The 17,213-nt window shown below is 36.0% G+C and overlaps 1 protein-coding gene across 1 annotated transcript; it reads right to left on the bottom strand.

Annotated features, from left to right (window-relative positions):
- Positions 1-2,462: 2,462 nt before the first annotated feature.
- LOC149418822 (chitin deacetylase 8-like) lies at positions 2,463-9,049 on the bottom strand. Its single transcript, XM_089638678.1, has 6 exons — positions 8,860-9,049; positions 8,408-8,720; positions 6,193-6,460; positions 5,307-5,493; positions 4,551-4,682; positions 2,463-2,599 (listed from the first exon to the last, which is right to left on the bottom strand). Exons 1-6 carry the CDS (start codon positions 9,028-9,030, stop codon positions 2,519-2,521), a joined length of 1,152 nt encoding a protein of 383 aa, XP_089494804.1. The 5' UTR covers positions 9,031-9,049; the 3' UTR covers positions 2,463-2,518.
- Positions 9,050-17,213: the final 8,164 nt, after the last annotated feature.

The following is a 17,213-nucleotide window of genomic DNA, read 5'->3' as shown; positions in this document are numbered from 1 at the left end:
CGCAAGCGGCATTGTTTGTTTTACAGCAGGCCCGCGACACTTTTTCAAATTGGCGGATTGGCGGATTGGCGGGTTTTTTGAAAATGGTTCACGCGGGCCACTTATAATTCGTTCGCGGGCCACATTATGGCCCGCGGGCCTGGGGTTGGGCAGCCTTGATCTAGTGCATTTGCGTCTTCTTGGCCTTATAAAAAAAAATTCTTGCTTATTCAATATGAAGAAGTGACTTACAGTGACTTAAGTGGGGCACGAGCTCAGGGCCTTCACTCTGAGGGGGGCGGTATATTATTAACGCGGTGTCGAGCCACCGACTTCATCGCTTCGACCACCCCACCACCGTTATCTCCGCTTACATCTGGTGTTGATCTTCGACATGGAGGATTCGAAGCTGACTACATCCACGATGGATACCCGGGCTAAGGCTCAACATATTAACTTCACATGGAAGGCCCCGATAAGAAATAAGTTCCTTAAGGCATAATATGTCAGCTTTGACGATTCTGTGAAAATGTCTCACATTGAGGACTCAGGACTCGGAAATTAACATGTATATAAAATTTTCCACGAGGTCCCAACTCGGAGAGGGCCCCGGCTAGGTACCGAAACTGCACATTGAATACTGAACTTGGGCTGAAAATGATGATGGAGAACTTAAATGGCATGGAATCCGATCTATTTATCCACTCGGCTACTAGCCGAGTAAGCGGATAAGTTTTAAAAGCTTCCTTTTAAAACAATATCAATACATTTCCATTTCAGAAAATACTGAAAGATTTTCGTCATACCTAATTATATTGGGATTAAGCATTTATTAGGTTTCCCTCCAACCTAGAAAAAAATTCGCCTGCTGCGCTTTTTCTGTGAATTTGTGATTGAAATAATTTATTTATTTTTCGGAAGAACTTTATTGAGTAAAACCTCAAATTGTAATATTTAAATATTTCCTTTTCTGATTTTTCTGTTTCAGATTTTCGTTTAGAAATCACTAATATTGTCTTCAATATTGAAATAATTTATATTCCACACCCTTCTCCTGTGGTGCTTTTCCGTGTCTTTGTAAAAATTATAACTAAATTTCTACTCCCTCCCCTCTCGTTACTTACTTCAGTTCGGGATACCATATTTTTACAGCCTATTAAGGAACTGGGACGAATGTACGGTATTTGCAATTATATTGCTTTCTTGTATTTTTTATATCTCTCTACGTAATTAGCTACACTGTAATAATATTTAGTGTTTACTCGACCTTTCCAATGGAAACATTATGTTCAAGCCACATTTCAAAATAATTATTTTAAACTCTCATGTACCTCATAATTACGTTAAGATGTCAGAGCACTATCTTGCATGAACCCCATCAATGCAATTAAAAGAAACATTTTATGAAGTTTACTTTTTTCTTGTAGATTTATTCTTGTGTCCCCCAAACTCAGTGTGCCCAAGGGTATTTTAGCCTCAAATATGAAACTAAGCAGTGTATAAAAAAGGCCACGCTATCGTTCCTCTTATGTGATTATTTTTGCATAAAAATAACAATCAGAAGAGGCCATGTAATAGTCTCAGATCCGCCCCTTGTACAAAAATATATTCCTGAGCAAAATGGTATTTTTTTAAATTAAGTCGCTTGAGACGCGACTTAAGTCATTCAAAATAAAATTTATTTTCGTAAAAACACAATACTGTAGACAGCCTTATTAAGTATGTGGGACCTCTGTTGTTTACCGTCAGGTTGATTGTAAGGTCCCTGTGATTTACGGTGCTATCCAATCCGTAAATTAGTGTTCAGTAGATATGGGGAGATGTTGATTAAAAACTCCAGTAGTTACACGATGATTTCTATTTTATTTGTGAGAAATATTTTTACAAAAGACAACACGTGTTTTACGTGGGTTGACTGGTAGGGATGAACGCTAAAATCGGAATAGATTTTCTTTGTCTTGATCGACGGTAATATAATCAGAGGTTCCACAGATTACTCCGCGAGCCAGTGTTGCCATTGGTGGGAAAGATTAAAGTACTCCCACAATACAAACGCAACCGTCTAAAGCTAGCGGGACTCTGGAATCCCCATTAGAAATGCCTTATATATAGATTAGAATGGAAATCAAGGTCGTCACCGACTCAGTCCATTTAGGTTCTAGTTCATTTACCACATGCTCGGTCTCTCTCTACATATTACACTGTATGTAGGTACTATACATATTCCAAGTTACCCCGCGGCTTCAAATTGTTCACGAATTCCTTGTTCCTGTCCAGGGCCAGTTTAGGTTCATAGAAAATTAATGTTCATTGATGGAAATAATTTTTTTGTTTTAAAGTGTGAAAGGTAAGGCCTAGAAGCTCTTCCCTCTTATTTATTTAATAATTCTCCTCGCTCAGATTATTATATTGCGTCTTTACGAGGATATGATTAGTTCTCTAGGATTGAAAAAACAATGCCCAAATCTTTATTTAATGCTTTTATTGCTCAAGTTTATTTTTGAATATTCTTTGAAGAAGTATGAAACGGATCAGTTATTCACTGAGTTCCGAGTGGGTTTCCCAGCCAAGGATAGAACTTGGGGCAGTTGTCAGCGCAAGACGACATCCAACGATAAGTCTGGAATTAAAAAAAATGTTAATAACGAAAGCGTTTCCATACTATTTAAAATAACTAGCTATGATTTAAAGCTAAGGAATAGTAATACTTAAAATTTAATAGCCGTATATTTTTTTATTACGGCTCCAAGATTTTACATGAAAAGGTCTATAAACTAACCATTTTTCTTAGGATAACATATTGATTTACTATACAGCCTATTCCACAAGTTTGCTTGCCAAGTTCATAATTCCTGGTTCATAAATGTACAAAAGATTTAACAAGCGGTTCCTGAGGGTTTTTGGAGTAGAAAATATAGATGCCATTTTGCTGTCCAATGATATTTTTTTCATTTAAAAATAAAAATATATATTTGGCTATCACACGTCGCCACTGATCAAACTGCTACGGTCGCAACGGATCACGTGATACGAGCTTTGTCTCGCCTGTTCGGTGCCACTGGAACGAGACGTAGTAAGTAACACGTGATGCGTTTGGTTGTACCCAGTGGCGACGTGTGATGGAAAATATATATTTTGTTAGTAATTAATAATTTGAATAAAAATGTCATCAAACAGCAAAACGATTTACATTTTTAATACCAACATGTTCAGGAATCGATGGTTAAAGTCTTTCGGTAATTGCTGATATATCCTTTAATAACACAATACAATGTGAATATTCCAACTCAGCAAGGAGCACTCCTGTTCTTGCGTGGGTGTACCATGGGAAACTGCTAGAAATTGGAAGACGTGCTCTGATGATCTGAAGGAGATTGGTATTTAACTTAGTAATCTATTATTATTTTTTTGATAAATTAATGTTTTAAAGACAAGATTTTATTTATGCATAGCACAAAGGATAACAATTATTTTTATAAGCAATAATTGTTCGCCTGAAACACTCATCCACATTGAAAAAATCTCCTGATAAAAAATACATGACGCCAACGGGACTCGAACCCGTGTCCATTCGATTTCCGGTCGAAAGCTCTGACCACTGAGCTATGGAGGCTTATTTCTTACTTATTTCTTATTTCTTAGGAGATTTTTTCAATGTGGATGAGTGTTTCAGGCGAACAATTATTGCTTATAAAAATAATTGTTATCCTTTGTGCTATGCATAAATAAAATCTTGTCTTTAAAACATTAATTTATCAAAAAAATAATAATTAATATTTGACAAGTCCAAGTATTTCACCTAAAAAATGTATACAATTTGTATCAACGCCATCTAGTGAGAGATTTAGCACTTACAATGCCTTTCTCATATAAAAATAAAGTTGGTTGTTCTCAGGTGAAAAAATGTAAAAAGCAGTAATTGTTGAATGAAACACTAGCATATATTGAATATTTTCTCGGGTAAGAAATAAGCCTCCATAGCTCAGTGGTCAGAGCTTTCGACCGGAAATCGAATGGACACGGGTTCGAGTCCCGTTGGCGTCATGTATTTTTTATCAGGAGATTTTTTCAATGTGGATGAGTGTTTCAGGCGAACAATTATTGCTTATAAAAATAATTGTTATCCTTTGTGCTATGCATAAATAAAATCTTGTCTTTAAAACATTAATTTATCAAAAAAATAATTATTAATATTTGACAAGTCCAAGTATTTCACCTAAAAAATGTATACAATTTGTATCAACGCCATCTAGTGAGAGATTTAGCACTTACAATGCCTTTCTCATATAAAAATAAAGTTGGTTGTTCTCAGGTGAAAAAATGTAAAAAGCAGTAATTGTTGAATGAAACACTAGCATATATTGAATATTTTCTCGGGTAAGAAATAAGCCTCCATAGCTCAGTGGTCAGAGCTTTCGACCGGAAATCGAATGGAAACGGGTTCGAGTCCCGTTGGCGTCATGTATTTTTTATCAGGAGATTTTTTCAATGTGGATGAGTGTTTCAGGCGAACAATTATTGCTTATAAAAATAATTAGTAATCTATGTAATTATGAATAAATCGTGCTTACATCTCCATTTATGCCGCAATTCAAGGGCTTGCAGGAAGGCGTGTATGTATTCTGGCACACGGTGCCTCCGGGCTGCATCTTGGAAAGTGGAACTGGGTTCTTCACCCAGTCTATGACCTGAGATCCTGATGCCTGGAATTAAAAAAGTTTAATAAATAGTATTATTTTAATATCTAATGAGTTATATTCGCAAACATTATAGCACAATCCACCATGTTTATTTACAGATTTCCTTATTAGTGCAGTGCTGTCATCGCGTCGTTTGTATTCTCAAAATTCTTCCTCATACTCTATTTAGATTGTGGACCAATCGGTTTAACAAGGTGCTGCCAGGTGTCCTCTGATCCAGCCTCTCTTCGCAAAGCCTGCAGAGCGGCATTCCCTAGCTTTCCAATTAGAAAAGTAAAAGTAAAAAGTAGTCTGGAGTTTCCAATTGGAAAATTAGTCTTCCCCCTATTGCTGTCAGTATTTTGAGGGGAAATCGCTCTCATGAATTCTCGCAAGACCAGCAGATGCCAAATACATCTTGTATAGTCGAGCTTCCCATTCGGTCCCACTTTGTGACTACTATTTCTTCTGGTCTTTTCAATGCAATCTATCCCATTGCATCCCTGGGTAATTTGACACAATGTACTCATAAGTGACACTTGCGCATGCATCATAATATAAACGACATTCCCGTTCGAGGACAGCCGTCCTCGGATAGCGTTGATCAGCTTTGTAAAATATATTAATTAAAAAGTAATGGTGACTAACCAGGTAGACATCGGGAAGGGTCTGCAGGTAGTCAAGGAAGGCAATGTATGCGGGTAGGTGGTTGGGGTTGATGATCTCAGAGAACCAGGCGGCATGCACGAAGAAGCCGAACGGGGCGCGGTTTCCTTTGTACTGCTTGTTGAACTCTCCGATCATCCATTGGGTCAAGCCTTCAACATCTTCTGGGCTGGAATTGTTCAAATTGATAGTTTATACCAATGTCTGGTTTGAAGAGAGTAATACGTCGACAAATGAGCATGTTGATACCATGTATATAAACTTCTCTAAGGCGTTTGATCACGTAATTCACATTTTGAAAAAACTCGTTCTAATTAGCATACATGGCGGCCTGTTTATATGGATGAAGTTCTACTTGTAATCATAATCAGATAATCTTAATTTACGGTGTTTCTCAAACTCTATCTAATACCTGGAGTTCCCCAAGGATCCCACCAAGGTCAGCTCGTGTTCATAATTTATATAAACGACTCCAAAGCCGTTTTAATCATGATGTTTTCGAAATTCCGAATGTGCACTTTAAGCTGATGGCATGAAAATATTCAAAATTGTGGGTTCTAGAGATTACGCTTTTAAGTCACATGGTTAGGCTTTGCCAGTATTGCGTTGTTTAAATATTAACTTATCATCTATGACATTCACCAGAAATAAACATACAATTAAGTTTTTGTATTCACTCCACGCCGAACTTGTCTTCTCCAAAATATAACATTATTTACGATAATTAATTTTGATAGATTTAAAACATATTGTTTGGCTTTATTAACACATTACCGACTGTTTATATCTATCTGTAATGTACGTTGATTCATTTTCAAAATTGCCCGCCTGAAACTGAATATTACCGACCATTCTGATGTATACTTACACATCAACGCAGGCATCAACCATCGAGCAGACGACCTGTCTCCGATCCTTCCAGTTGATCATAGGGATGACCCAGACATTAGAGTAGGACTCTGTGGGGCAGGGACCGATCACACACTCCTGGGTGCTCAAGTACTCGGTGGTGTAGGGCCAGAGACCGGGCTGCATGTATTTTTGTGTGGTCCAAGAAATGTCGTACAAGAAGCCGCTCTGCTTCAGCATATTGAACTGGTTGTTACCGGCCATCTGGAGGAAGGGCATGCGAATACCTGCAATGCAAAAATTAATTTGATGATCAGCAAACTTTTGGATTACATATCATTTATAACAAACGAGTACAATAGAAAAACTGCATTAATTTAATCCTTTCCTGGTACAAAGTAACTCTATAAATATGTAGGCCCAGAGGTTTCCCTTTGAGCTCCTTTGTAATCTCCGGGTAAATTGTGTGGAGGGTCTATTAGAGCAGGGCTGTCCAAACCACGGCCCGCGGGCCGCATGCGGCCCGCAGTTTAGATTATTGCGGCCCATTGAACCTTTTTTTAACCGACTTCAAAAAAAAGTCCGGAAACAGGAATTGATTTTTTTAAGCTCCTCGCTGAACGTTTCCCGAAACTGACGAATTTCGGGCAAAAAATGGGCTCGATGATGGGCAGTACCTACCTTTGTGAAAGTGCATATTCAACAATGAAGTTTATTAAATCGAAATACAGGTCTTCATTGACAGATACTTCACTTAAACATGCACTGCGCCTAGCTACCACTAGTATTGAGGTTGATGTTGACAGAATTGTAAAAGACAAATTAATGAAAAAGTAGATAATAAAATAACGATATTACGTATTATTACCAGTATTTTATTTTTATAAATATTTTGCGGCCCACCAATGTATTTAGTCTTTTTTATTGGCCCTGGGTCCCATCTAGTTTGGACACCCCTGTATTAGAGGAAAGGAAGAAGTTAATCTATATCTTTATAAGATAATTGATACCCATTTTTATACGAATGATGATGGACAACAGTGTGTTATTTCAAACGATCTGCATAAAAGTAAATATGTAATATATGTTTTAAGCTGTTAATTAATACCGCCCTAATTGAGAATAACTCGTGTTTAGGGAGGGATACCTTTCCTGGGGGCTAATCTGTATCTTTCGGGTTAACAAACCAGTACGTTCGTTGTTTAACCCTTCCTTACTGGTGCTGTCAACTGAGTGAACATCGTCTCTAATTGATAAAATATCTCTGTAAAGATACTAAACACAGGGTTCAATATTTTTGGTATTCCTCCGCAATAATTTATGTATTGCATTAAGTAATTACAATACATCAATATTTACCCAGTGTATAGCACCGGGGGACGAAGGATTTTTTAATACAGTTAATCAAGGGTTAATACGGTTTTGTGACGTGGCTACACCGGGGGCGGCAGGAAAGTTTCGAAAGATACAAAGTAGGCCCCCGTTACAAATTGATCCACACAGGAGGTTTGCAGGTTTCACTGAAAAAGCCTATATATGAAAGGTACTTTAAATAAAACAAAGATAACTTAGTTTTTGATAAGATAATAATATTGTAGGGTGGATAAAACACTTGAATTTTCTCAGTATTTTATTTGTGAGATTAAGTTCAAGAGTTCCTACTACTAAGCCATTAGAACGACGTAATCAAACCGTAAACCGGCTGACACTATTTTCGTAATACCTGACTTGTTTTTAGCAAAATTATCAGTTCTTAAATTGGGCTTATCATATAATGTTTACATATTAAAATTTGGGAGGAGGTTTGGGTACCGCCGCCCCAGGAATGATATATTGGATAACCAACACCTCTGCCCCAAGTGGTTCGCCACGGTTGGTGATTTAGCAGGGGTGCCCGGTTTCATCGGGTTCATATAAGAAAGCTAACTTATATTTAGACAAATGATGTTTTTTTAATCTAATGTGCGTAGTAAATAAGCGTTCTTCCTGCAAATAAATACAATACAACTATTTTGAAAACCAAAATTACGACACACTATTTCCATTCCAAGCGAATAATATTTACTTTGATAATATACTATGAACACTTTTGAAGGTTCAAAATACAATAGAATTAAGGCAAGTGCAGTGAAGACACTGAGTTTAATTTAAAGCTAAAATTCTACAGATCATTGCACCGGAGTAACCAACAGACAGATGATTTACAATAAGTATTTTTATTGAACACTATTTACCCTGAATGTCTTCTTCGGGGATCTTGGCAAAGTAACTGGTCAGCGTCCTCTGGTCGGCGAACTCCTGCAGCAGCAGAGGCAAGGAGGCGTTCTTCCAGTATGTGGTCAGCGCCTGGTGGGTGATGGAGTGGAGACTGATCTGCTGACCGTTGGCATGCAGCTCGTGCACCAGAGAATAGTCGGTGTACTCGTGCGAGACAAAGAAGGTAGCCGCCACGGGGCAGTTGTTGGGGTTCTTACGACCGTACAGGGCCTGCCTGTAGTATGGGATGTTCAAGGTGGTCACGGCGTCATCGAAAGTCAGCATGACAAACTGGAATGTTTGCAAGGTTAAAAAATAAAAAAAATAAGGCCAACGAAGACAAATAAGACATTCAAAAGACATTACTATTACTGTAGTACTAGTAATTTCTATTTCATTGCTAGTACCGGGCAGGATAATGGTGACAAACCTGGGGAGTTTCGGTTCTGTTGAGACCTCCGGGAATGTCAACATCGGAGCACCTACAGCTGGGCAGCTTGCACTTGGTGGTGTCGCAGCTGACTGCGGGAGCCCTGACCTCATTGCTGGGCATAGCATTCACACTCAGCGCCACCATCATCAAAACCACTAAGACCTTCATTATGACTTTAGTCAATCAAGAATAGAACAAAAGCACAATTGCCTCAAATCTTAGAACCTCGCTTCCTTTTATAACCTACTTTATCTCTCGAATATAAATCGCCCTTTATCGCGAACTTACGATATTTACGAAGATTAATATAATTTAATATCAGATGACTTGTATATCCGGTCGATAAGACTGTATATTTATATATAATTTGATTTAATAATGTCAAGTTAATTGTAAAACCATATCAGGCGATAGTAATGTTTTTTTTTGCAATGGATTAAAGTTTTCTTGGCCTTATCTTTTTCTTTGTTATTTCTTTGAGTACCTCTATGTGCAGAAGTGACGTGCAACATACCGTAAGACGCAATATCGGATAATAACTTAACCATCATACACATACATTTACAGAACTATCGCATTACAAGGAATCCTGCAAAATAAAATCCTTTCTCTTAACCAACATATTTGGAGGCCCAGATATCATCCCGCCACATAAAATTTCTCAAACAATAAGCATCTGCAAATCAGCTCTACTCTCTATAATTATTTATCCACCTAATTTGTTCTATATGCATCCAATCAGTGCTTAAAAAAATTTGAATCCCTTGTAATCGAGTTAATTTATAAATCAATACTAAAAGTAATAAAAAAAAAGAACACGGGTTCTTCAGTGGAAGGCCCACTGCTACTAACCTATAACTTTATCATAACTATTCTTATAATGAAAAACAAGTTAACAGTAGACAGAGATATTGATGTAGATAAACTATATCCACCAGGACTTGTTGAATTAGTTCTCGAGTTACCCATATATCAGAATTTTATTTTGTCAAAATTAAATACATATTTTCAACCGTTTTCTGTGACAAGTGGATTACCGCAAGGAAGCAATCTCGGCCCCATTTTATATATTTACATAAATACATAAGTATATACAAAATGTACACCGTAAGTTGTTTCGACCTTCAACGTTTTGTTGATCATATCAACTCATTAAACAAATAAATATCCAATATTAGCGACTGCCTAATACTACAGTCTAGTATCGACAAATTACACAAGCGGCGTATAGCGAATAATTTATTCATTAAAATTGATAAATGTAAAAACATTTTGTCGAGACCCCTTTTATCATTCAACAACGTCATGGAGAAAGTCAACAAAAATAGGGATCTCAGAGCCATGTTCGACAAACATTAAATTTTGTAAATCACTTACAACAAATAACTAACAAAGGCGTGAAGTCACCGGGACTTATAATCTGAACCATCAAAGAATTCGATTTGTTGTTAGAACGTAGATTGTTAGAATACAATTTAATAGCGTCGTCCCCATACAACATTATTAATTTTAGAAATATTGATTGCAGTGAAAATTCTTACGTTTTATACTTCAAAATTCCCATACCTACTGTAGTGTTTTCCCCCTCCCTCAACGTTCTCGTTAACGGATTAACATTTTGTTCGTTTGGTTTTATTTACAACTTCCCGCGGTTTATCAACCCTTCAATCTTAACGAATTAATATGTCACGTTGTGTCAATTTTTTGTTTCGACAGGGATTAATTCATTGAAGGATCCTTTTAATTGGTTGTGGTAACTTTGGTTCTTTTTAGATGAGGCGTGTTACATTCTGTATGGTTTGAAAATAAGACAATGACCGACTACCCTGATTTTAACTACCTTTTCCTACCTTGTTTGCTCGCCCAAACGTTTCCGGTTGCTGCAGTTGATAATGTGCTAATATAATGAGACAATTAATTACAAATTAAGTACATGAAATTCACTATAGACAATTCAATTCAAGATGCACAAGATTCTAAGTTAATGATTTGACTATGGATTGTTAGTTTTGTGAGTTATTTCTATGAGTAGGTATTTTCGGGAATAGCTAGAGACAAAACATGTGTTGCTTTCGATTGGTCTCCGTCCAAATCCCATCCATCAACGTGACCAGCTCGAGAGCAGCCAAGTTGATGGTCCAATCCCAACACCTCCAGAAATGAATTGAATATCGCTCAGCGACAGATGAGATAATGACATGTTTTGCCTCCTGCCGGAGGGTGATGAAGGTGGAATGTGGGTCCTTGGTGGTAACTGTTGATGTTGATGTTGATGATGAATGATGAAGATTCATCTTATACCGTTAGGTACAAGGAGCTGCTCTGGTCCGGTGGCATGATAGCCTGGTGTCAGGAACCATTTGGGTCACGTGGGTAGCGCGAGGTTTAGGTCGCGTCAACCTCCCCCAAATCGATGATGAGTTGAGCTTCGCCAGCATGCCGAAAATTAGGAGTCCACTCTACTAACCTCAAACATAAACATATACTGAAGTGGTTTGCATCAGCAACGTCAGGAGTTCGGGAGTCCCGTGAACACCCCTCTGGTTTACGCTCGTAAGGATAATGATGAATTCAGCTTCAGTTTGTTCGACTTCGCCTCTGCAGTCACGCTACTCCAAATAGCTCCTGGCTCCAGTCTTGTGATGAAAGGCTTTAAATCACAGTGAAAGAAAAAACAGATAAACCATAGCTGCAAGAAAATATGCAAATTATTTATGAAAACGGACATGCTAACGACATCTGGCGGAGAAAGAATTGATCCAGCTTGCTTGCAGTAGACTCCTGTAATAGTTGAAATTATATCGAGGTTCTAAGACGAAAGCAGAGAGGTCGTAAAATCGTCTAGGACGACTGGTACTTCCCCTTTTCCTAGGCCTATAAATAAATATTGAATTTTGTCAACCAATAGATCTGAACAAAGAGCTATAAAATTTTGAGTAACCAATCAGTGAGCGGAGGGAGGTGTGTCTACGACGGACAAAGGAATAAACTTTGGATCGGGCAATAAAAAAAGATAATTAATGGCTTCTTCTTTCCCACAGAAATTAGAGGTGAACGCACTTTAGGGTCAACGTCGACTTTCAAGGTGACAAACTCCTGGAAATGTTTACAATAACTGAGGCATTTAGGTGATGGCGAACCATTGAAATCGAGTGCTTTGAAGATTTTACAAGTTGAAAAACACACACACGAAAATGCAATGGAAAAACTATAAACGTGATAGTATAAAAAAGGACGGGAAAAGCGAAGGAAAATCACTGGCAGAATTTTCAACTGTAGTACAATTATTTATGATAGAAGGAGGGTGTCATGTTCGATAAAAATCGTACTAAAGAGAGGTGAGAGTTTTGGAAACAATGGAAATTAATCGTTATCAATTTAAGATGAAACGGACATATTGGTAAATCAATCTTGGATGAAAATCTCGCAAAAAAAATACACATTTTAGAAAAGTGCGGCGATCGAATGGAAGGTTAATACAGATATTTTGGACTGCTACGAAGGTTCTAGGAAAATGAAAATTGAGTATTAGAAGAAGACAGTAAAATTAAACATATATCGATAGATTAGATTCAGGAAAAGTAGACATTTTCATGATTATTAGGTTAGATATATATTAGAGTTACCCAATATTACGGAGGGGTCGAAACAAGATAAAAGGTTGGCGGTCTCATGTATATTTTGAAGGATAAACAATCGGAATTTGAACATGATTTTTATTTACGTTAAGGTAATAAACGATTAGAAAAGCGATTAACTTTAACGTGGACCTTATGGAAGTATTTAGATTAGACAAAAGAGATAAAAATTAATAGGTTTGAAATTAAACTAAATTTACGAGTCTAGTACCAAAATTTTAAACATAAACAGATGTCAATGCATATGTTTTATGTGAATCCTGGTATGAGAAAGATAGAAAATTGGGCGGAGATTGGGTCAGGCAATAAAAATGACAGATATCCCAGAGTCTAATTAGGTATATCTCCCATGGAAGTGTGGAAAACTATATATTAATTAATAATAAATGAAGTATGAAATTTCCCAGCAGACTACACACATCGGGAAAAGTGGAGAAAAGATAAAAGGAAGGGTAAAGAACGGAGATAAAGAATAATCCAAGTGGAAAAAAGTGATACAATTCGAATTTATCCGTGAAATTAATAAATACGACTTGGAAAATGAGTAATTATAAGAGTTATGAGAAATGACATAAGAATCAAGAAGAAATTGTGCAAGAAAACGTCGCGGATAAAAGAAAATCCAAGAAGATAAGGAAAAATTCAAATCTGCGGCATTAAGAGAGAAAGTACTGGTGAAAATGGAAAAGCCCATATAAGGGACAATAAAATTGAGTAGAATTCAGACGAATCGAAATTCAAAAATGCGTAGTAAAGATTTCAGCATGGATTTAAACAATTTCGCACGAGATGCATAAAATTGAGATCTATATATATGTTATTGAGGACGGACCTATCGCGAATTGAGAAAAAAAAGGAACGCAAAATCATGAGATTTTAACTACATTTTTGTATGAACAGAGGACAAAGGGAGCTTGGGCGATTAACACAGACTTACCCGATTCGGACCCTATCGATTTAGAATTGTGAGATGGAAACTGAACACCGCCTTGAGCCGGAAAACAGAAGATCGTATGTAGGAACGATCGATATTGATGGAAGGGGTGTTTGGATTTACGAGTTGATAGGAGATAGAATTAAGCATCAAGAGAAATTCAGATACGTCTTTTGGAACCTGAGAGGGGTATAAAGTGACGGTACACACCAGTTTTGGGGCAGTCGCGCCGAGGGTTTGAAAAGTTGTTACGTGGCAGTACTACGTCTATTGGTAAAATTCTAGTGAAATAATCTAAGTGTTAAATTCTGAACAAGTACCTGGACTTAGAAAGTTTTGTAAGAAGTCTTAGATTCAGTTTCTAAATTCTGAAAACCCCACCAGTGAAGTTTTGTTAAATCAGTTTAATTTGGTTAAACAGTGGAAATAAATATAATTTAAACTCAGTGCTTAAAAGTGTTAAGTGAAGTGCAAAAAGTGAATTGTGAATTAATTAAAAATTTAAAAATAATTATTTCATTCAAAGTGAAAACATTCAAATTAAATTTAAGAGTTTGTTATCGTTAATCTAAAGTGAACGTGATCGCGTATTGATATTTAAAAATAGATTATAATTTTGTGTAAAAATAATAATAGTAATAAATATTTACGTCTTAGTTTAAAATAAACACAATCTAGACAGTTCGAAAAGAAATAATAACAAATGCTCAAACCTTTGTTCTAAAATTAACAGTTCGGAAAAGAAATTAATTTTAAGAATCGAGATAATTAAAAGTCTGCGCAATTCGAAAAAATTTTCTTTTAAAAATATATAAAAAGAAATTTAGAATTAATAAATTGTTCAATTAAAATCCATCGTGCGTATAGCGACAGTGTTAAAAGTGTTTGTCATTTTAACCGGAATTCTAAACATCAATCTACCATTTCGAAAAAAGTATTTTAACAGCTATCATTCAAAAGTCTAAACTAGAAAAGTGTTATTAAATCAACGGGTTTTCTGAATTAGGATTTCGTTCGGAAGAAAAATTAAATATCAGCTAATTTATACGATTCAAGCGAGAATAAAATATTAAATAGGAATAAATAGTCGAAAAGATTTATTTTTTGAAATTAGTTGAAAAATACAATTAATTAGGTAGGATTTCTTCATCAAGGTTGTTGTGTACTACCCGACCGGAAATACCTTGACGTGGGTGAGTTTTCCTTTTATAAATAATTTTCAGGTCCCAGGAGACACAGAAGGGCTGTGAAGTGGAAGTATATCAATTGAATATTAAATTAAAACAACAAAACAAAGAATTATACATTAATATATGTATATTGTATATTTGTATATATATTTATAAATATAAAATAAAATATTGTATATAAAGAATATATATATATGAGTAATGTAATTATATATATGTATTTTATTTATTAATCGAAACATCGAAATGGTAGCGATTTTTAATACCTACCCGAGGACATATCTATATTATTGATAAAGAAAATATGTATTTATTAATATTCAAGACCATGTAGAATCATATACCTTATATTTATTTATTAATATATGTAATCTTATTTAACGTATTTTGACAATCGAGATATGTGTACATATATATATATATTTATATTATTTTCACCTAACTTCTAGTAAATTTACTAAATTCGGGAAATGAAAAATAGTTTAACTTCAATAAAGGATTTAAAAATATTTTAATAAATAGTGCGCAATAAAAGTAAAGAGGCACAAATGACTTCTAAGGAATTTTAAAATAAACAAATCTCACATTTAGGTTAGTGTGTCAGGAGATGTTTATATTATTTGTTTACAAATAAAGAGCTCACTGGAGAATTGGGTCAACCGCATAGTTTGGAAGCGACCTTGGCCATAATTAGTTAGTCACAAAGGATTTTATTAATTACCCGAAACAGCTGGAAGATGCGTGTTCTCAAATACTTATCAATCACAAACGACAATTGAAAAATCACGGGTTAGCCAGATTTATATCGAAATATTACATGAAACATTTAAATACCATTGATTAGATAATCGCACAGTTTTTATTGGTTACCTGAAACAGCTGGAAGCTGCGTGCTTACAAATACTTATCATTCACAATCGACAATTGAAAAATCACGGGTTAGCCAGATTTATATCGAATAATTATACGAAACATTTGAATATTATTGATTGGGTGCTCATACAAAACCCCATCAGTTGCCTGAGATATTTGAGGGTCGAGTACTCTCTAATGTGGCAATCAACCACTTGAAACAATTGGAAAATCACGGGATAGGATGAACAAAAATTAATGTTGAACCCTGGAGGAACCCTGAAATTTAAAACAAATACAGTTCATCAATAGGAGGCAGTGGTCGCTCCTACAACAAGACCATTAACCAAACCAAATAGAGATGACGATTCTCTTAAATAAAAACGTCAAAACCAAACAAACAAAAGCTTGGAGTTCGATAGCTCTCCAAAACAAACTATCAAATATGACCTTATTCTACTAGTATTTATTAGTATCACCTTATTAGTACGTATATATTCGGTTACCAGACCTAGAGCTTCGCAGAGTTCTTGGCGCGAGATCCGAGCTCGGGATGCGAGGTAGATAGCCTCGTATTGCGAGTTATAAACCTTTCCCAAACTGTATGTATACATATATTTATTCGTATGTACTGTTTACTGGAGAATGCGGACCTGCATACAGCTTGCATTTTAGGTCTTATAGACCACCCTCGCATTTTCTCTTAAACGTGGAATGAGGATTCACGACCCGTAAGTCCACACCAACCGTGAGTATATGATTGTATATAGGACGAAACCGGTTCGCCCTAAGTAAATTGTAGTCCAAGGAGGGGTCGGAATTTGGGGGTATCGGGACCCGGGGGGAAACTTGAATGCAGTACATGATGACGTGGAAGGCTTCTTGGGACACGATAACTTAGGTATCAATCAAGGAGCCGTGTCAAAGGATTGTGCAAATTTCTAGTCCACTCCCGATCATCTCGTTTACTTGATGGAGGATTGGAGCCAAATTATGCCAGCAAATGGGCTATTCCGAGTTCGTCAAATATGCAATTAACTAATTACATTAACCTACTAAATCAATCTTTACATGTACCTTATAGCAGCAGAATCATAAAGGAGTGGTGCCACACAGACACAAAAGTTCACCAAAATCAAATTTACTAACAATTAACCATTTGAGTTATATTAAATTACCTGTCCAAATAAACATGTATAATATCTTTTATCAGCGTTTAACTACGATTTTGTTAGGGTGCAGGGAATCAGAATAATTACAATAGGAAAGTTAGCTCATCCAGAGAATTCATTTAAGTCTAGGTTTGCAATGGAAAGACCAATTAAATTGTGAAACTCAACACCTCGATCAGAAACAAGGGGGTTACCACAAAAATGAAAGTAATTAAAATCCTATATCATAAATCAAAAAAATTACACAACGTTTGATGGAATTTAATTACAATATAAATACGGGTATATTTGCGTTCAAGATCGTAAATAACGTATTAATTAGTTAAGTACATATGTCTATAAAGATATATAGTACAAGAGAGCTTTAAGTAGCTTTCTGTAGATATCAAAGAAGAGGGTCCAATTTTCATGGAGGCTTATGTGTTGTAGGGGAGGAATTTTCCATCCCTGCGAACACATATGCAAAGCCTTAGAAAAAAAAAAAATTAAACATCGGTCATAGCCAAGAGAGAAGAAAATTCTATATTGTTTTAAACAAATAAAAATAAAAGAAAATGGAGAAAAG

Source organism: Hesperophylax consimilis, chromosome 13, assembly GCF_061612785.1.
Source record: "Hesperophylax consimilis isolate HC1 chromosome 13, BYU_Hcon_1.0, whole genome shotgun sequence".
Lineage (NCBI taxonomy): Eukaryota > Metazoa > Arthropoda > Insecta > Trichoptera > Limnephilidae > Hesperophylax > Hesperophylax consimilis.
The sequence above is the reverse complement of the archived record's forward strand: the minus strand, read 5'-3'. Positions and strand labels throughout refer to the sequence as shown.

What these genes read in the sequence shown, in the direction of transcription:
- LOC149418822 (XM_089638678.1), bottom strand. Translation starts at nt 9,030, where the DNA reads ATGAAGGTCTTAGTGGTTTTGATGATGGTGGCGCTGAGTGTGAATGCT. An exon ending in CCCCGAAGAAGACATTCAGG is followed by an intron (nt 6,461 to 8,407) that starts GTAAATAGTGTT and finishes TTTGCATTGCAG; the next exon opens with GTATTCGCATGCCCTTCCTC. An exon ending in GTTGATGCCTGCGTTGATGT is followed by an intron (nt 5,494 to 6,192) that starts GTAAGTATACAT and finishes GAACAATTCCAG; the next exon opens with CCCAGAAGATGTTGAAGGCT.